Below are 20,441 nucleotides of genomic sequence, written 5' to 3'. Positions count from 1 at the left end.
TAAATGTTTAACACTAATCTGATGAATGAAAAATAAGGTTTTAATGCATTTAACAACAGAATTTTTCAGCAGAAATAACAAAAGTTTGTAAACTTACATAAATTCCAGTTTATAAATAACAATTGAGTCTTATTTTAGCCAATGAGAACACATCATGGTTTATTTAATTATATTTTTGTATTATTAATCTGAATTAATAAAATAACTAGTGATAGCTCATCAAATAAACATATTGAAATAAAATGTACAATATTTGCCTCTGAATTGTAGTGTAGAATTAGTGTAAAGTAGCTGCAAATGAAAATACTTAACTGACAAAAATTGGAAACCACCTCTTAAATTTCTGATTGTGTCAAGTCAAGGCCAACTAATAAAACGTTTTCTAGTATTTTAAGTCGAATTTTTCCTGACATGGGGAATAAATGTGCCTTTGTAATAACAGAGGTTATACAGCCATTCACACGCTCACCCACAGGCTCGCCGTCCCTGCAACGTGACCCGCTTCTCACGTTGACGCTGGAGTTTTCCGAAGCACCGCCCAATAACCGTGTCTGCAGTGGTGAACCTATCGCACCCCGGCAGATTTGAACGGACAAACTGATTCGAGAAGCCACGGGGATGAACGGCCGACTGAAGCTTCCCCGTAGACACCAGCTAGTTGGACTAGTCCCAGCCTAGTCAAGCGAGCATGAACTGATGAAGCCTCTTGGATGAGAGGTGAAACGTCTTCAAAGACAAATAACTAAGTCCAGTTGCATTCGATTGAATTTCCTTGAGATAACCATGACCTGGATGAATGAGAATATTCACAGGCTTCCCCGTAGATGTTTTTCTCTCCCAAATCTCGCGAAGCCCCGCCCTACTTTACCTCTGATTGGCTAGTGTTCGTCGTCACGGTTCATTTTGTTAGGTAGATTAGGGAAAGTGTTAGCCAATCACAGGCAGGATAGGGGCGGGACTTTGTGGAACACTGAAACAAACCTGGTGGGGTAGAGAAGAACACATCGTACGAGTCGTTTTGGTTAGCTTCGTTACTGTGGAGGAATATGCGTGTAGATGTTTAGAAATCATATATGAATAGGAAAAATGAGGCTTAGGTCTCAGAAAACAGTCACAGCTTGCTCAGAGACGCCGAGGAGCAACCGTAGACGGTCCAGCAAAGCAACACCGAGACGGACGCGCCTGTCGGTGAGCCAAAGCCCGCTTCAAACCAAGGTAAGAAACTAACTTTACTGTTTAATCCACTACCACTGTTGTACCAGTCTGACATTATAATGGACTCGTAAATATTATTGGTGCCGGTAAATGTTGAGTTTTAAACCAGATTAAACTGTAAGTAGCCGTTTCGTTGTTCTGATGCTAGTTAGCGGACGTCGGTTAGCTAGTGTTCTCATAACAAAACAGTAAGTTAGGCGACACAGCTAACTGAGCTGCTGTTGTTGATGAAGCAGCTACAGCAGCTGGACGATGGGTGATTTTTCATCCCCGCTCTGCTTAACAGACCAATCGAAATATATCCGGAGTTGAATAACTAGTTTACGAGCTGCCTGTTGTAGCGCTAGTTGTTGTTTTAGTTAATTGTCAAAGTTGGCGCTTTAGTTAAAAACCGACGCGGCTAAACAACAGCTCAGCAACAAGTCCTACCCCCTTGAAGGTGCTCAGTTGTTGTTTCAAATATTTTATTCGAGAGCTGTTGAACTAAGGCGGTCGCCATTTTGGATGCGAGTAGTTTGTAGTGTTTGTAGTTATTCTGTGAGTTAAAGTGTCGTCTTTTCACTTCAGTTTGACGGCTTTTTCATCAGCATTAGACACTGTAAACATCCTGCCTTAATTTTAAAGCCTTTCAGGGTCAATGTGAGTATCCTTCCCTGTGTTTGCTGTGCTGGTGTTGTATCCCCGTCTGAGGTTAGGTTTACATTTGCATCTCTGTGACGTGGTGTCTGACTGAGGATTCATGTGGCAGCAGAGGATTAAACAGCCCAGTTACATGTGAGAGAGGGTCCCAGTAGAAGTAGGTCATCAGGACACACACATATGCATGCAGACTGTATACGCCACATGTTTTGTGGCCTGTGTGGGCATTTTCCTTTTATGTGACTGCTGTAGAATTGGAAGTCAAGTCCAGCAGATGCACATCAAATAGCACAAGGCAGAAGCATCATTTCTTTGCTTCATAGTGCAATCTAGGATTAAAACTAGTTTCTGGTATCTGATCGAGTCACGGGCAAAACCACAACTAATAGTGATGCACAATCTTGCATGACACTGGTACCTATAATAATATTCTTTTTTGGTTTTGCATTACTAACACACTGTGCGCTGCAGACGATTTAACTCTGAAATGGTTCTGCTTTGTCTTAGTTAAGTCAGTTGTCTTTCCGTGTCTCTTTTGCATTTGAATATTCACCATCTTACAGCATATGTATGTTGGTGTTTGTCCGCCTCAAAGGCTCCAACTTAGTGCTCAGTGTTGTACAGAGTCTATGCAGCTGTGAACACTTAAAAGATTATTGTTGTATTTTAGGTGCAAGTTTTCCACTGAATCGGCACAGAAACTGGCTGTAAATTTCTTTTTGAAACAAAAAAGTCATTCGCTTAATAGCAACACATCATATCCATAATTAGCTGTGCAAATAATCAAGTACCTTAATATTGGTTTGTCAATGTGGATGGTCTCTACCATTGAATAGATGTTTAAAGGTCACAGTGAGGTGTGCTTTTTGTGAATCATCAGAGTGCGACACTCATACGCATTGAAACTAAACTTAGCTATCAGTTTTTAAGATTATGATGGCTATTGTCTCACTGTGTAGAGTGAAGAGGCTTTGGATGATGACTCCCATCACTCAGAGGATGAAATTCCCCCAGTGACGAGGCGGCCACTTCCCCGTGGCCGGCAAAGGAAGAGAGCCATCGCTGTTGAGGGCAGAGAAACAGGTGTGTAAGGTTGCTCCCAGGTTGTTTTTTTCTTCTATTAATATTTTTATCCTTTTCTATATATTTCAATGTTTTGTTTTCTCTGAATATTAATATATTGCAGTGTTCCCTGTGCTTGTCTTTGTGTTTTGTGACTGCTTGTCTTCTTGTGGTCTAGATTTGGCCTTCAAGACTCCAATCAGGTCCATCATGCGCCACGAGCGCACACTATCAGAAATCAACCCGACGACTCCTCGCAACACAACGGTCAGAAACATCTACTCGCCCATCGTGCGTTTCCTCACGCCCAGCAAAGAGAGTGAGTACGGCTACGGTCATTGTAATGCTGTGTTTTATATGTAGGGGATGTGGGGCCTTAGACTGGAACACAAGACCTCAAAATGTCCCCAGCAACCCTTCCTCATATTTTGTTTAATTTTGTGTTGGGGGACAGTAAAAACGTGCTCAGTTCAGTAGACACTTTCACTGATTTAACATTCACTTTGGGAGAAATCCAGTCATCTTCCTCACGGCTGTTTTCTTTTATGACGAATGTGCCTGGTTGAGTAAACTCACTTGCCAACCACAGTATAAATCAACCAGCATCTTGCTGGTGGCTTGTGGTGAATTCCCACCCTGGATGCATAAAATAGAAAGAACATTGTGACCATCTTGAGCTGCTCAGCAGGCATTAATGTGGTGAGCTGACAGTTGGTGTTTGTTTTATTGGTAGAGGGCTTGCTGTCCTGTTGTAATTCAGATCCAGCACGAGTCAGCCCTTCTGAACACATCAGGACCAATGCTGATGCTTTAAACAGCTTTAGTAAATCAGTCTCACTGTTTGGTTTGTGCATTATGTGAGAGACTCCAGTTGCATCCATGCTTTGCTGCAGCTGTTTAATTTGAAAAGGAAAAAACAAACTATAAATGTATATTCAGCTGGGATATTTTTTTATTCTGCATTTCTTCTGCTTTTGCATTAAGAAATTTTTAACATTAACTTTTGTTGGATTTATGTTCTTTTCTTTACACGTTTGGTTGAGTTATTTTTTATTAAAGAAAATTAGCATGCGTGGAATTCACATCTAATGACTGTGCCTAAGTGTTAAGTTAACAGACTTGTGTTGCCTACAGTTTTCATGTTTTTTTTTTTCTGTCCAGATGTCAAATGTGCGGATGCTGGAAATGTGTTGATGAGCCCAGAACAATGCGTATTTGGTTACGGGTCCATTGATCTTCTGGCTGGAGACGAGGAGGATGACGTCTTCAATCCGTAAGCATAAAGTCCCTTTCAAACGTGCATTCTCTTACATCAATCTGCTGATGGTTTAAAACTTTTTGTTTCACACTGGTCTTCTTCTGAGAGCTTTATTTTCTTCTGCAGCTTTAGGTTCATCAAGAACATACCATCACGGTCTCAGTATGCGCGACCCCAAATCAGAGACATCCCCCCCAAGACCAGGAGCACTCCAGAGGCCACACTGGTGGTCGACCTGGTGAGTTTAATCCTCTTTAGCTTCCTGCACCCAGACACGACAGTTCAGGTACATGAACGGCCAACGCAGAAGTGTGGAGCGTTCACAAATGAGCCAGTCGCAACTGACATCCACTTCAGTGGTGGCAGTGCAGATCTTTTCAGAGTCCTGGTGCAACCGTAGTTCTTTTCTGTGTGTTCTTGTCTGTACTTGTGTTCTCGTGTCGTTGTGAAACATTTAGTCAGTCGCAGCTTATGTACTGTTCCAGTTCACGTTCACATCCAACCAAGTACAGTCCAGATTGATTTTGGCTGCTGTAACACTACTTCAGTTTAGATATTTTTTTTTTTAAGGGGGGAAAGTAATCACTCAGATTTTAATATGTGGCTGACGTATCAAAATGACGCTTGCTGAGCTGAAGTGTGATCACCAAGCTAAGCCGGTGATGTTGCGTGGGCACGAACTCTGCAGATACTGTTGAACTTGCCAAGTTCAAGTCCAAACGTGGCGTGGTCTGCATTGAGACAGTCCCAGTACCTAACATGAAGCTAATTTATTTGCTCTTGTACAAAACTGGGTTGCACAGTAGAATTAGCTTGTTCCGGGATGATATGGTGGAGAAGAGTCTCTGACGATATTTACCTTGCATCCATAGCACCGTCACTACTGCACTCACATGAGCAAGCAGCCTTGGATTCTTACATTAAATAAGCTAAGTTACATATTAACTACGTCCTTCCAGGAGGAGACCCTGATGTTCAGCTCTCTGAATGTGATCGATGAAGCAGAGTACACCTTCTACACGGCTTTCCAGGACCATCAGTACAAGGTAACCAACTCGTCGCATGTGGTTTTTCCACTAACCTGCTTCTGAAGCACACTCGGCAAATGACCGCAGATGGCGAAAAGAGTGAAAGGCTGATGGAAGAGTCACTTCAGAGTGTTTGTCATCTTCAGTGAGGAATGACAGGAAGCAGGAGAAGTGAAGAAATCTGGTCCTAATGTGGAGAAATACCAGATATAACAATAACAATGGTGGGACATAGTGCTTACAAAGGGAGGCACGGAAAAGAGACAATTTTAGATGTCTAAACATCCGAGGTGAAGTAAACGGCCTATCGGCGGATCATTTAAAAAAGAGGAAGAGATGGAGAATATGTATTAACTTGTTCATTTATTCCTTCACCCTCTGTGCTTCTCTGTGTGCAACAGGTGTACATGATCCTGCGACCACATGTCAAAGAGTTTTTGCAGTCCATGTCAAAAGTCTATGAGGTACGTGTTAGTCAGCGTCTTAACCTGATACAACATTCAATCACCTGGCCGGTTATTTATTGGTGTAGTTAAATCTAAATCTAAGTGTTATATAGCTTCACCTTTAGTTTGGTTTAATTCATTTCATACTCCTCTTGTCCACTCTGAGCTTATTTTTCTTGTCATATCAAACTAAATGGTTTATTTTTTTCGTGGTGTCCTGATGCGTGTGGTTGTGGACTGTGTGGACTCAGCTGCTGTTTGTGTTCTGTCGCAGCTGTTTGTTTACACGTGCGCAAAGAAGGACTACGCTGAGAAGATACTGAACGTCCTGGACCCGCAGAGAAAACTGTTTCGGTAAGTCTCCTTGAGTCCACTTGTGTTTCATGAACTCTTTGTGTGACCGCAGAGACGTGCACTCTGTCAGGTTTATCAGACTCGGACGGCGGGTGTTAGTCAGCTGCTGGTCCCGTGTGTGACAGCACACGGACCTCAGGATGCTACCCAGAAATGTTCAATAGTCTGTTTGTGGTCAGACCATTAGTTGGTCGCTGTTTGCACTCATGCATCAGTGCTGAGTGCAGTGTTGACTGTATATAAAGATGGATGACATGAGAGCTTCCCAAAAGGAAAGGCAAAACCTCTTGACAGCCCCCTGGTGGCTGGCTCTGGTACAGGTCCTTAGCCCCTCCTCCTCTACATTAGCAAGCTAAAAGCTCAAAATACGCATCAAATACATTTTTCTTAAAGATGGTTTCTGTCATTCTAGTCTAGTTCTTATTACGCTGATGTTTGTTCAGGTATTATGGATAAGTTTTGTTTTAATTGATTATTTGGGGTGAAACGTTATGACCGACAGCTTAACACTGCTCGCGATTTGGTCGGACCGGGGTGTATGGACTGCGGCTCCATGGCCCGATCGCTGTCACACATTCGCAGGCTCCGAGTGACATCATCAGTGCAAGGTGGCAGCGCACATGCCGGGGATATTTTGGCTTCGTTTTTGTACAGTGGGAGGAAGCGGAGGCGCATCATCCATCTTTATACACGTCAGTGCTACTGATGTGTTAATGTCACATGGTGACGTTTTCTCTTTGACTTCGGGTGGTTAATATCATATCGAAGAAGGGATGTGCAGATGAACATGTGAACCTGCATGTTGGTGTGTTTAAACCATCCACAACAGGCCCACCACATACAGCGCTGCCTGTATCTCATGGCTGTAATGATTAGATTGTGTAAATGTTTTAACATGCGGATGATCTCCCTTGTAGACATCGTCTGTATCAGGACGACTGTGCCTGCGTTCTCGGTCACTACATCAAGGATCTCAGCATCCTCGGGCGGGATCTCGCCAAGACGGTCGTTCTGGACAACGCGCCCCACACGTACCCGTACCACGTAAGCACCGAGGGGGCTGTCATTTCTCCATTCCAGCTGAATATATAATTCGGAGTCGTTTTCAGCGCTTTTAACAGATGTGGGTGGTTGTTCTGATGTTTTGTTTTTATTCGTCTGAATTTCTGTTGGTTTTGCAGCTGATGAACACGATTCCCATCAAGAGCTGGACTGGGGAGTCAATGGACAGAGAACTCCAGAAGCTCATCCCATCCATGGAGAAACTGTCTGCAGCGGTACACCACACATTATTATCGTTATTACTGTTTGTGTTTATTTTCTCTAAAATTCATCATGATGTTCATTGTGGAAAAGAAAGCTGTGTCTCAGTTAGTGCTGTGCCAGCTAACTCTGATGGGTTTAGTTGTAGACTTCTGCCTTTACTGGTGTTTTTTTTTTTCTTTGTGCAAACGTCTGTATATCTCTCAGTTTTTTTTCTTATTTCAACATTTAATTCCTACTTACTTCTCTGCCTTATTTTAGTGTTTACCCACAAGCTGCTTTAATCACTCACCTTACTTTGCCCCAGCGTCTGTTTCCCCTCTCTTCTGTCTGCTCTGTTGACTTTCTCTGTCAGCAGGTTAGTTTATAAAGTTGCCCCCCCCCCCAAAAAAAAGGTGAGCCGCATGTGGGGGAGGCTTGTTGTTAAACAGCACAGAGCTTCACAGGTTTCTTTTACTGTGATGACTTGTTTGGGTTCTGCCGTTTGACACGTGAACCAGATTGTTTTTATACGTCAGTTTTTATTCTCACAGTTGTGAGCAGTGCAGCCATTAGGTGTTCCAGTGTTTTACCAGACAGTCGGTTGTGGATAAAACAGCTGGCTATCTGTTGCAGCATCTGCCTGCTCTCTTTCCTCTCCCCCGCCCCCCTCGGTTTCATCAGTCGGTCTCAATATCTCCCGTTGTGTTTTTTCAGGAGGATTTTCGGGAGGTGCTGAAGAAGAGGAAGGATCACTTCCACAGGCTGCTGTCGGAGGACTAACAGGACTCTCTTAAACCCCCCCTCCCCGGCTTAATCTTACTACTTTGTGTGACTTTCTCAGCTCACGTTTGCTTTCTGTATGCTTTGGCGAAAAGCAGAATCCAGCTGGAACTCGAGCCCGTTAGTTTGTGGTGGACGTGCTCACCCTCTTCTCTCCCCTCTGATGACTTTTAAGGACGGCGAATTGGTATTTTAAACATGCTGCTGGTCGTTCGTCACCCCCGCCCTCCCCTTCTCCTAGACTCATTCCACAGGGCAATAAACTGCTACCCAGTGTATGTGTATATTTACAAGACAAAACTTGAAATGTATTGTTTATAGTTTTGATTTTTTTGTTTTTTAATTTATTAATTATATTGCTAATCAACATCCGTTTAACTCTGTATATTTTAGATATGCCTTTTTATGCAATAAATTCACCCGATTGATAAGTGGGAAAGTAAACCATTTTTGGCTTTACTTCTCAGCACATAGTTTATAATTTGTCTCCAGTCTGTGAAATAATGTTGATTTAATACTCGATGTCATGAAAGCTTTCAGATTGATGCAGATCAGGAGGAGGAAGACAAAGTGAGCAGCTGTGAACATCGTCAGTGAGTCGACAGCGTCTGCATCATCGCGTCCATGTTAAAAAACGTTTTAGCGTGTACTGAACATCCAGTCCGCTGGTCGCGTTTGTGGTTATTTTCTCTTCATCAGCCCGAGCTTTTCAGCCGAGTTTCTGTGGTCTTTTATTTCTTTAAAAACAAAAATGCTGTTCCTGCTGCTGAATAATAAGTTCGCTTCCTGTGCAGCAGGAAGAAGCCAGCAGAGGGTGAGGAGAGCAAATGGAAAAGCTGTGTTAAATAAGAGAGATCAGTTCACAAGAGTGTCAAGAATCTGAGCCAAATTAGCCTGAGAAGACATAAAAAATTAATTTGTCAAAACAAATCTCAAACACCTGCATGTAAACGTTCAGTGTATGAATGTGACTGTGGTGCAGAAGGAAACGGCACATCACAAACAAACCAGAGCTGACATTAACTTTATTTCTCCAGTGAATCAGATGTGAGTCAACGGTGATATGAAGCAGAAGCAGCAGATCTTCACCTTCTTAAGAGGCTGGGACCTGCAAATGTTTAGCTTTTGTGTTTTATAAAGCACATTTCAGACCGAGAATAAATAAAATAAAGTCAGTGTTGATCACAGCCTGTGATTATATCAGCCTGCTTCAAATACGAATGTAGGATTTTAATACAGTAAAGTCATTAGTACACAATCTCATCCCGCGTGTGAAGCTGAGAGGTCGGCGGAGGTTTAGTTTGAGCGTAAATGTTTACCGCCTTGTTTGGATGAACTCGTGTTTGTGATGGATGTGATTGTTCATGTTGAATTTGAAGGTAAACTGAGAGAAAGCGCTGCCTCCTCCTCCTCCTCGTCTTCCTCCTCCTCCTCCTCCTGCCGCCGCTCGGGCTTTATTTGCTCCATATGGTGTTTGACATGGTACCCAGGAAGGAGAAGGGGGAAAAAAAACCTGTGTGGGCGGAGGAAAAGCCTAGTATTTTGTCCGTCCTGAAATTTGATTCAGAAGTTCAGGATCCTGGAAGACAAAAAAGCAAACGGAGGGGGGAGGGAAGAAAAGCAGAGACAGACGGAGGATTTTTTGTTTTGTTTTGTTTTTTAAAATCAATTTATTGCAAGAGGAGTAAACTCACCAAATACTCCGCAACCTGCGACTAAAGTAAGTCCGTTTATACATGCGTGTTTCTGATTGAATAAAGCGCTTAGGCAGGCATTTCACTGAGCTAAATTCATTCACATTCACACTCTGAAACCTTAACTGCTGTAATTGCCGCTGAATGGCCACTAAATATACGGTTTCAGAGCTGCTCTTTCCGAATGACTCGCGTGTCCTTTACGCACAGATTTAAGATGTGTTTGTTTTATCCATAACCAAATTAGGCATTTTTCTGCAGCCTTCGTATTAAACCAGACCAAACCACGTTTCCTACCTTTGTGTGAGATGGTAATACATCTTTGTTTGAGAGAGTTGCCCATCTACAACTGTTTTTTTTTTCTCCAGCGGAGGGAGTTGAAGCACATTGCCCCTCCGTACGCGCGTTTCCACATCCACGCCACCGTCACTGATAACCACCGAGATTTATTCCCCGTCGGACCTAAAAAAAAAAGAAGAGAGAGAGAGAAAGCCAGACGAGTCCCAATCGCGCTCTATACATGGTAAAGTCCTCATTTGTTTGGAGAAAGATCCTCGCCACAGATTTTGCGTGCAGACTCTGCGCCACCGTTGGATGTGCGCCAAAAGCACATCCAGAAGTAAATGCTCCAAATTCAATCCGCAGATTTCATTGAAAGCCTCTGAAATTCATCGTACGGTTAAAATAACGCCAAGGCGCCTGATTTGGTGTTACACTACAGTCAGTGAAGTCCGGCGCTTTTGTCCAAATACTCACGCAATAAACAAATTTTACGCGATTTTTTGTGATGAGAACCGCCAAAGTAACCACAAGTGGTAAAAAAGAGAAGTATTTGAATCTTTTACTCGAGTAACAGAAGCAAAGCTACACTATTAAAATATTCTTCTGCAAGTTAAAGCCCTGTATTGTAATTACTCAAAAGTACTGGTAACAAAAATGCTCTGCTGGTAGTATAACACGTGAAAGTACTCCCTGTCAGTGTTATATTATTGTTTTTACTTTCATGTTGTATTCGGTCGAGTTGAAGCTAATTTCAGCTGTCCCATGCAGTGCTTGGTGTTTGCATCGCACTTTATGAACTTATCAAACGTGTTTTTAACTTCTTAATTTGGAAGGTAACTGCAGCTGGTAAGTACAGTGCAGTAAGAATACTATCATTAGTGCTGTAGACGTGTAAAGTAGCAGTACTTAAGTACAGCACTTGAATGAATGTACTGAGTTACTTTTCCACTAGTGGTAACCACATAATTGAATCCTGATGACATGTAACTGAAGTTATTTTCCCCCCATAAGAAATCACAAGAATATTTTCCTACATTCACTATATTTGATTTGTGACATAATCCTGCCTTGTTTTATTTCTGATCAAACAACCTGCATTATGCTTTTACAGTGGGGTTCAGGACCCCCTAAAGACTCCCCAAGGCAGATTTGAGGGATCAGAACATCTATTACAGAAACCTTGTTTATTTTTTTCATTACTTTTTTCACTTCACTGGGACTATAATGAAGGATTTATTCTTAATTAGTTCAGTATTTGATGGCCTCTAAAAGCATTAAAAATGAGTGAAGTGCTGAGTATTTTATGTGATTTTTTATTAATGAGTACTTTACCATTACCCATCGTTCAAACTGTTAGATAAAAAGGCTTAGCAAGTATTCAATATTGGCTGAAGGCAGAAGAGTTTTATAAAATGACTGACCAAACTTTGGATACTTGTTAAAACTTGTACTTGACTTATCATAGACATAGTTTTAAGATATAGTTCAACATTTTGCAAAATTTACATGTTCCCTTTCCTGCTAAAAGTCAGATGAGAAGATTAACACCACTTTGATGCGTGGCTGTTCAGTATGAAACTGGAGCCAGTGGACAGTTAGCTTAGCTTAGCATACAAACCGGGAAAAGGGAGATAACGAGCCCAGTTCTGTACAAAGAATCAGCACCAGCACCCTTAAACTTCATTAATCAGCTCATTATGTTTCATTTGTTTAAGACATACAAAAAAAAAAGGTTAAACATTATTTTTAACTTCTCTTCTTAAGCTGTTTCGCTGCTCTCTATGGCTTCATATTTAATACGCGAATATGAGACTGGTATCAACACTGATATTGATATCTAACTCAAGTTCTCCTTTACTTACTATATGTTTATACTGATGGCAGAAAAGTAATCAAATTTCAGCATTTATTAAATATAAACATAATCAGCCACCACAAATAGCTTCTACATTTGACAAAAGATGAGATGGAAATGTCAGCGTTCTGGCTGCATGATCAGCCACTGCAGTCTCATATGTGCAGTGTCCTTTGGATACGTGATTAGATGTGTCCTTTGTGGTCTGTCCCAATCATTTATAAGCTTTACAGAAAATGTATGTGATGTTAAGACTTTCTGCAGCAGACTGTGCAGCTGTAGTTAATCGGTCCTGTCTCGTGTCTTCTAATGTTATAAAAACCGCATCAGATTCCAGCTTGTTCCTGAGCTGATTTTGTGAGAAAAGGTCTTGAGAAAACAAAAAAGTTCAGCGATAACAATTCAAACCTGCACAGGCAGCGTTACCTTGCAGAGGAAGATAAACTCCTGACTTCCCGTCAGTGATGATTATTGTACCACCACAGACATAAACTGGGATCAACACTGATTTCCTCTCGTCCCACAAAGCCCCTTTCCTCACATAACATGACCGGGTTGACGTCACTCCACAGAAAGTCCCATTAAAGTTTTAAGGCTTCATAATTTACAAAGTGATGTAGAAGAAAAGGGGGAATAAAGGAGATAAAAGAAACAGAGAGGACAGTATTTAATATTTATGAAGTGGCCAACTCACAACTTTTATTGGACTGATCTGACTCCAGCTTTATGATTTTTGGGGGGGAATCAGGTTTTGAGGAACTTCTCATTTTGGTTCAAAACTGTTTTCTAAAGCTTTTTTTAAAATTATTTTTAAGTGACCTTAAATATTGTGTTGGGATTTATGATGATGTGGCTTCTTTCAGTCACACGTGAGACCAGATGCTTGAAAAAATTTTGAATTTGGATTTCACAGTGCAGTTGTGTACTGATTTGGCCTCTACGACACTTGGAGAATGGACATGGGTTTTTTTACTACCATGTGTGTTCCTGGTTTGGTGTTTTTAACTGGTTCTGGGCTGCTCCTCTCAGGCTGCGTGACTATGAGCACCTCGGGGCTTCAGGCCACTAACAGGCAGAACGTGAAGGAGCTCGACAGCATGAAGGAGTCCATCAGCGACATCATCAACCAGCTCCAGGACATCGACCCGACCAGGCTCTCCTTCTCCCCTTTCCTGGACCTGGACACTCAGATCTCCTTGGCGCCGGTGTCAGACAGCCCCGAGTCCTCGGTGGAGGAGCTGCACTCGTCCTCCCATTCCGTCTCCGGCTCCCAGCATTCCCTTGAACCGCCACCAGCAACCAATCAGCCAAGGAGTGAGTTATTACTGCTGCTTTTTACTGTCTGACGGCGCTGCAGGGTTTGAGGGGAGGCCAGAGCAAATTAGCGACGGCTAAAGTTGAGATTGAGTCCAGACTGAATCCTTGGAGGGTTAAGACAGAGTCAGGACTGATTAAAGCAGAGCAACAGTTGCACATGTCTTTACCATTTTGAACATAATGCTAAAGGAGGGTGTTTTTGTTTTTAAAGTTAAACAGATGTGTAGATCTACTTACAGGAGCCCTGGACTAAATCAATGTTCACGTCAAGCATAAAACCTTAAGGGACTTTAAATTATTTCTACAGGTTGCTTGTGACACTAGGGAGGACATAACAAATCAATATGGGGTGGGAAAAAATGTTTTTGATTTCGCCTTTTGTTTTAATCGGCAAAAAGTGAGTCACCATCTAACAGTTAAGTTCAGGTACGTGACCACTGGCTTTACAAATGGGCAGGTTTAATTGAATCCCTGGAGAGAAAAGATGCGATTTAGGCGAGACTGAAGACTTAAAGTCCATTTCTTGTTTCCATGCTAATTATATGATCATTCAAGGACTGCACTTTTAAATAAAATGTCTTTCTGGGTGGAATATTAAAAAGCCTGAGTTGTGTTTCAGGACAAAGAAAGTCTGTTTGTGGCAGACTTTATTTGTCCAACTTGTGAGTGGAGACAAAGTTCTTTGTTTGCGTTGTAATGTTAAATTTGAAAAGTCACGTGTCTTGTCTGACAAACACTTCACCACGTCAAAAGTAGTTGTGGTGTCTTACAAAGTCCCTGTAGGATGGGCGCTTCCGTATGCATGACACATAACGAACTAACTAAACTAAAAAGCTCATTTCTTTTTGTTTGTTATAAGTCAAAACAGACGTGAGACAGGTAAAGTTTAAGATGGATTTAAAGCAGTATTTAGTGTCAACTATGATGTGAGTCATCTCCAGCTCAAACACTCTGCTACTGCTCATGCTTCAACCCCAAGAAATCATTTAGATGTTTAACGGATGTTGATGCGATAACCTGGAGCAACAACAAAAACCCAGATGGAAATGTTAAGAGAATATATGCACATGTTTACAGTCGCTCCATGAATTAACATGTTGTTGGGGCCCCTGTCTGAATATTGCAATACCCAAAGCTGGATTACCAACCAGTCAAAAATGCTGTCGGTTGTTTGTTTTTTTTTGCATTTGAATGATTGCATCATCAAGGTTCACTTTAAACTACGGCACTTCCTGCATCACGACCCTGTCTTTCATTGTAGAGACTGGGATTGTTGCATGGTTGGTTTCTGTGTACGCTGTAGCTGTGGGAACGTGGAGGAGACAGGGTGCAAACACAATGCTCAGAGGGTAGAATGTGGGGTCAATAGGGGCCTGACAGCAATTTTTGGCTCCGGGGCCTCCTAATAGGTTAATCCAGCCCTGTGCCCACCCCTCTGAAATGTTACATGAAACCCGGGCAAAGCAGAAGCCTGACATGCAGTAAGGGAATGACTGATTAGTGTGAGTCTGCAATTGAGTGCTTTCAGTATCTGGTTTTGGATTCTGTATTAAAATGTGCTGTGATTTGAACAGGCTCTGCTCCCTGCCACCAGCAGCCCAGAGACCACCTCCCAGAGCAGCCACGAGCAGATCAGACACAGGAGGGGGAGCTGGATCAAACTCTTTCCAGTCCGATCGTCACTGCAAACAATTTGGACGCTGCCACGGAAAACTGCATCAGCTGTCCAACCCCAGCCTCTCAGGGAGACATTCCCAATGGCACAGACACACCGAGATGGAGTCCAGAATCTACCACCCTGGACTGCACTGTGGACGAGGGTCGACCTCTGATAGGCCCGCCGGCAGAGAGCGTGGAGCTGACCGTGTGGAGCTCAGAGAGGCAAGGAGAGGCTTGCGGGCCTGCAGAAGAGGCTTCGGATCGGGGACGATCCTGCTGCCGCTGCTGCCAGTGCAAATGCTGCCAGAGCGGCCGAGTTCCCGCTTTCTTCTCCGTGCTGGCCTCTCTTCTGTGTGTAGCCGGGATCTTCTATGCACTCTATTTCTACGTCCCCATTAAACCCCCCGACTGCCCCGACCCAAGCAGCCGCATCGTCTTCACCCTCTGCTGCTGTGTGGTGGCAGCCGTCCCCATCCTGCTCGGTACGCTTCAAACACCTGCACGCTGACATTCAACAACAGCTATAAATGAAAGATAAAGATTAAGAGAGGATTTGGTTTGTCTAGCCGCCTCGTCTTGGAATGTTGCAGTGTCTCCTGTCCCCTTTAATTTCATGCGCTTTCAGCCTCAGCACAGCAGACGTCTCCTCGGGCTCTCTGGAGAGAAGCATAATTTCCTTCTCCAGCACATAGCTTTAAATGGAAACTACAATAAGAGGTTGGCTGCGTCTTTCGTCTCCCAGGCTATGGCCTAATTGTTTCAGAATACTTTAATCAATTCCCAACCTGAGTGACCTGATCTAGAGGGCAGGTGGCAAAAACATACAAATCAAAGCCTCTCCAGACCAGTTTCCTGTCATCCATTTGTCAGGCCGGTGACAGTGTAGGAGTATTTGCATGCAGGCCATTCTGCTGGCAGCTGCTCTATTCAAATTAAGATATTATTAAAGCAAAGTATGCTGTCAGACAAGATCAAGTGCAGCGAGGAGTTGCGCAAAGTTGAGGACTGTCTGTGGAAAGATGGCCAAGGTTCAAGATGCTAACTGACTTATTGCTCTTTTATCCCTCATAGCGATGCTCATGGGTGCAGCGTGCCAGTTCTGCACAGCCTCCTTCAGTCTCCAGGAGTCCTTTCCCAGAGGACGAGTGGTTCAGCAGCTGTTTGTCACGGCGTCCTTGGAGCAGTTGCTCCTCTACGTCCTCAACCTCGTCGTTATGGCCGCTTTACTGCCTCAAGACCAGCTGAAGTTGGTGCCTATACTGGTTGCCATGTTCATCTTGGGAAGGTGAGGCTCATGAAAGCACCCGACAGACCGAGCCACGAGTTCTTCAAAATGTTTTATTCCAGTTCAAAAATAATTCTTCATGCCTTTGATAAACAGACATTAATACAGATCAGGCCATCGCCAAACTTAATACAAATCATCCTGAGGAGGACTTGACCAAATTTCATTATCGTTGGTGAGACATTTCACTAAGAACCACAAATGTCAACCTCGTGATGGCGGTATAGGAAAAGTCGGAGGAGCATCAGTGTCTTCTAATCCTCTAAAAACCACAAAAGTCTGTACAAATACTTGAATCAATCCATCTGGTAGATGTGGAGATATTTCACTGAATAACTAAAACATTTGCTCTGCAGGTGGAAATAAATGAACTGCCAAAGTCTTGAGATTCATCCTCTGGGGACCATGAACGCCAGTACAAAATTTCATGACAATCCTTCCAGTAGTTGTTGAGATATTTGCGTCTGCACCAAAGTGGCGGACTGACAGACCAACTTTGCCGTCCCTGCAGCCGCACCGCTAGCATGGCTAAAAACAAACACAACCACTGTCATTAACAAAGCCAAAGAGAGCTTTTGGCAGCATGTTGCAGAGCAGCAGTGAGTTCAGACTGTGACACAAGTTAAGACGAACTCCTTTGGCTTCACTGAACTCTTTTATCCGCTCAGTTCGTAGCAGCACTCTGCTTCTGATCCTGCCATAGCCGCTTTGCTATGCGGCTGCTCTGAAGTGTCAAACTGCCACAACAGCCAAGTGATTCATTTCACAGGAAGAACATAACTAGACTCTTCTAGAAGGTTTTCCATCAGCTGTATTTTTTTTTATTTGGGTTTGTGCAAGGGACACAACAGCTTCATCTTAAGAGGAACATTTAATGTATGTATATGCTGTTTTTGGTCAAAAAGCTGACCCTCACAATATCACACAGACAAAAAGAAGAGTCCATGCTCAGTAATGTACTCAGCTGTGAATAAGCATCACCTTGTTTCAGGTCTGCGTCAGACCATATCTCATCAACATCACATATTATGCTTGCGCTTGCCAAGCAGCATGAGGGGTGGGGGGGGTGCCCTTTCTGTGCCCTTTCTGTGCCTTAACCATCTGTGGATACTCTGCACAGTCACATCACCGCAGGCTTCCACCATGGCTTCCGGGAGGTTCAGTTGTGTGTAGGGATTGTGGTCACACACTCTCCACCGTCATGCTGAAAAACATTTCTAAAATATTCGTCACCCACCTTCCTCCTGTGTCTTCTTCCTTCTTGCTTTGTGGATCCATTGTTTCTAATAAAGTGAACTGACCTCGTGACCCTCATATCTATTGATCCTGAGGTTCTGATTGGTACACTTAGACACCTGACTATGCTGTATAACATATCACAAAGAAGAGTCTACTTGTAAAGGGGTAATTTTACATGATTGTAGCGATACCTAAACTTAAGAAATTGTTCTTCTTCCTGGCTTGGTTTAACTGGTGATTTCATGTTTTTTTCTTCCCTTCTCAGGCTTGTTTACTGGGTCAGCCTGAACGCTTGCAGCTCCTGGCGAGGCTTCGGCTCCGGCCTGACCGTCTTCCCGCTCCTCGCCGTGGTGGCTCTCAATCTGTTCCTCATATACACCCTGAATCTCAAAGAACCACTTTTTGGCTCTCAGGACGTCCTCTATAATCAGGTCACCCCCTCTTCCTGGTCAGGGGAGACATCACAGAGCCCGAGTGGCACACCAGACATCCTACCCACAGACATCCTGGACGATCAGTGAGGAGGCGAGCTGCGCTTTCTTCTTTCAGAGGAGGAGATCTTTCCAAAAATAGGTCATTCCTGTGGTCTGCAGTTCAGCACAGCAACACACGCTGCAACTATAACCTCCAAGTCTGTGACGGCTTAACTTGTAATTTTTGCTCCTCCTATGCAGGACTTTTTTTTTAATGTGGATTCATGCTTATTATCTGAAATGCAAGAGCTCTTTCCCTGCTAGTGGCGGAGGAAGCCTTTGAACAATGCCGTAGTCTCTAAACATTTGTCCTCTTAAGCGATTCCAGTGCCTATATTTAATGTTTTGAACTCTCAGTACTTAAAAGCTCTGCTATATATGTGACTGACTTTGGTTTGACCTTAAAAACCACGAGCAAAGCAACTTCAGTTGACAGACTTTATTATTTCAACTGTCCAAAAGGTTTGTACATGTCGAAGAAAGAATAAAAGCCATTTGTAAAAACATCCTCTCATCTTCTCCAGTTTTTAGACCCTTCACTGACTGCTTTTGCTTTGACTGAGCAGCTATTCCTGGAGAAACTACATTATATGTGTGTGTTCAGCACTGAGACTGTCATTATGTGATAACATGCTCTCTGTGTTTCTATGGTTGTCAACCATCTCCACCCTGCTGGCGTCCTCACTGCTGCTGATGTTGCTCGCTCGGTTTGTGGTGTAAAAAAAAAAAAACAAAAAAAAACAAAAGGCCAAAACAAAAACAGGATGCTGAAGATGGGTTTTTTTTTTTGGACCACTTAGTCGCCATAGATGAAAGAGCTATCCAAATTGCTTTAATTAAAGGCAGTTCATTTGCCTCAAGGTATTTATCATGTCAGAATAAACACTTTTCAGCCTCAGATGCTCAGGATTTATTTGTTTTAACCAATTCGAAGAAAGAAAAGGTTTACTTCTGCGCACGGTTGGCCTTAAGTCTGAAATGTTGCGTCTGTACTAAAGTCAGCACTGGCAGCATGCAGGAGTCTTTCCGTCTTGTCTTTCTTTCACATATGATTTCTATTTTCATACCAGTTTAATACCAGTACGAAATAATGTTTTTCTGCCTGCAGGTCAGACTTAGTAATCAAGTTTGAAGGTTGGGCTTATCAGGTCAGTGTCATCACATCTGACATTTTGTAGACCAGTTTACCTCCATGGGGACCAGATCTGGCTCACAACGCAGACCTCCCTGCGTGTTTGGAATTTTAAATCTGGCCCAAAAATCAATGTAATTCAATTTAGTTTTTCTCATTTCAATGTTTCCTCTGTTGTTCAAAGGAGTATTTCTCTTTATTTGAATCATTTGATTTTAGAGCTTGCAAACTCTGGTCATAAAAACATTTATTTTTCTTCAGATTTAATGTTAGTATAGTGGGCTGTGCCCAAATGTGAAATGTGGTAACACCATATTTGGCCAGCAGCTCTCAAATCAAACTAAATCAAATTTAGCTTTACTGTACAAAAGAGAAAACTGATTTGGTCAGAGATGCATAAAGGGGCAAGAACAGTGCAAACAGGGAACAGAAAATACATGCATTAAAACAAAGAAGGGGACATTACTGTGAGTAGCTTTCAAACTGGAAACAAAGGTTGACGTGTAGGACAGACGCTTTAAAGAGAGGTGGCTGACTAATTACATTTTCATCAAGCTTAATGTGACCGCTTCAGGCCTCATCTGCAAGGAAAAATTAGCCCTTTTTTTTCAGAATTACATGACATACAGCAGAACAATCTGACATTATTGTGAAGGTAAAACAAAATGAATAAAACAAAACAACACTGGGGCTTTGACAGCTGTTCTGGAGCTTTTGATCTCAATTTTAGTTTTCTTTTCTCTGCTCAGTCTTCAACCTGGCCAGTAGCCTGCAGGTAATTTGAGCTTGAGACTGCTGCTATGGACTAAATGATTCATCAAAAAATAATTGTCTGATTAACTGATATTCCATTAGCTGCAGTGCCAGGCTGCTGTGCGATGCTGTTTTCAGTTTGAAGATTTATTCCATTCAATTCATGGAAAGACCTTCATCAGTTCTCTCCTCTGGAAGCTGCCCAGTAAAACCCACAGTCTGCTGCTGTCAGCCGCCGAGCCGCTCCATTCAGTGCCTTGCTCAAGAGGCCTGACAGTGCTTGTTATTTTTATTGTGCTCGCACGCTTGCCTTTGCTGTGCACTGTGCTGGTGAACCTAAATGCACAAATGAAGACTGCAGCCTGACTAATCGAGTTTAACTTTGTAATAAAAGACAAAACAAAACAGTAATATTTCAGCGCGAAAAGTTCATTCTTAACCTTGAAAATTTGAAAAAGTAATCCTGGTTCAGGGTCCACTTATGACCTTGATCTGGCACTTTCACCACCACCAAAGTCGACCAAAATTTTAACAAGTCGAGTTTTTATATTTGGGTTTTGTATATTGTACTCTTTCTATAAACAATAAATGTGTTTGTTCTGACAACACATGACTTGAAAGCTGCTCAACCAGTAGAACCAGGCTGCTGCTCCAATCTAATTATCTGGGTCAGACAAACTCAATTCCTGAGATCTAAAGTGAAAGTAAAGTGTATTTCTTTTCAA

At 42.7% G+C, this 20,441-nt stretch overlaps 2 protein-coding genes and 1 long non-coding RNA gene across 3 annotated transcripts; 2 read left to right on the top strand and 1 right to left on the bottom strand.

The window, feature by feature from the left end:
* Nucleotides 1–934: 934 nt before the first annotated feature.
* Nucleotides 935–8,471, top strand: ctdspl3 (CTD (carboxy-terminal domain, RNA polymerase II, polypeptide A) small phosphatase like 3). Its single transcript, XM_046391636.1, has 11 exons — nucleotides 935–1,215; nucleotides 2,814–2,937; nucleotides 3,095–3,235; nucleotides 4,078–4,189; nucleotides 4,301–4,412; nucleotides 5,134–5,220; nucleotides 5,604–5,666; nucleotides 5,923–6,002; nucleotides 6,920–7,046; nucleotides 7,184–7,279; nucleotides 7,962–8,471. Exons 1-11 carry the CDS (start codon nucleotides 1,087–1,089, stop codon nucleotides 8,025–8,027), a joined length of 1,137 nt encoding a protein of 378 aa, XP_046247592.1. The 5' UTR covers nucleotides 935–1,086; the 3' UTR covers nucleotides 8,028–8,471.
* A 565-nt stretch (nucleotides 8,472–9,036) lies between these two features.
* Nucleotides 9,037–10,528, bottom strand: LOC124060539. Its single transcript, XR_006843588.1, has 2 exons — nucleotides 10,019–10,528; nucleotides 9,037–9,606 (listed from the first exon to the last, which is right to left on the bottom strand). It is a non-coding gene; the product is annotated as an uncharacterized LOC124060539 (long non-coding RNA).
* On the top strand, nucleotides 9,600–18,337 carry LOC124060536. The gene is made up of 5 exons (XM_046391635.1): nucleotides 9,600–9,747; nucleotides 12,888–13,172; nucleotides 14,750–15,316; nucleotides 15,906–16,119; nucleotides 17,624–18,337. The coding sequence occupies exons 2-5, from the start codon at nucleotides 12,899–12,901 to the stop codon at nucleotides 17,877–17,879; spliced, it is 1,311 nt and encodes a 436-aa protein (XP_046247591.1). The 5' UTR covers nucleotides 9,600–9,747; nucleotides 12,888–12,898; the 3' UTR covers nucleotides 17,880–18,337.
* Nucleotides 18,338–20,441: the final 2,104 nt, after the last annotated feature.

Source organism: Scatophagus argus, chromosome 6, assembly GCF_020382885.2.
Source record: "Scatophagus argus isolate fScaArg1 chromosome 6, fScaArg1.pri, whole genome shotgun sequence".
Taxonomy (NCBI): domain Eukaryota; kingdom Metazoa; phylum Chordata; class Actinopteri; family Scatophagidae; genus Scatophagus; species Scatophagus argus.
The sequence above is the reverse complement of the archived record's forward strand: the minus strand, read 5'-3'. Positions and strand labels throughout refer to the sequence as shown.

Excerpts from the sequence above, each read along its gene's own strand:
- ctdspl3 (XM_046391636.1), top strand. The coding sequence starts at position 1,087 with ATGAGGCTTAGGTCTCAGAAAACAGTCACAGCTTGCTCAGAGACGCCG. Across the intron at positions 4,190-4,300 it reads GAGGATGACGTCTTCAATCC|CTTTAGGTTCATCAAGAACA; the intron begins GTAAGCATAAAG and ends TTTCTTCTGCAG. Across the intron at positions 5,221-5,603 it reads TCCAGGACCATCAGTACAAG|GTGTACATGATCCTGCGACC; the intron begins GTAACCAACTCG and ends TGTGTGCAACAG.
- LOC124060536 (XM_046391635.1), top strand. The coding sequence starts at position 12,899 with ATGAGCACCTCGGGGCTTCAGGCCACTAACAGGCAGAACGTGAAGGAG. Across the intron at positions 13,173-14,749 it reads AGCAACCAATCAGCCAAGGA|GCTCTGCTCCCTGCCACCAG; the intron begins GTGAGTTATTAC and ends TGATTTGAACAG. Across the intron at positions 15,317-15,905 it reads AGCCGTCCCCATCCTGCTCG|CGATGCTCATGGGTGCAGCG; the intron begins GTACGCTTCAAA and ends TATCCCTCATAG.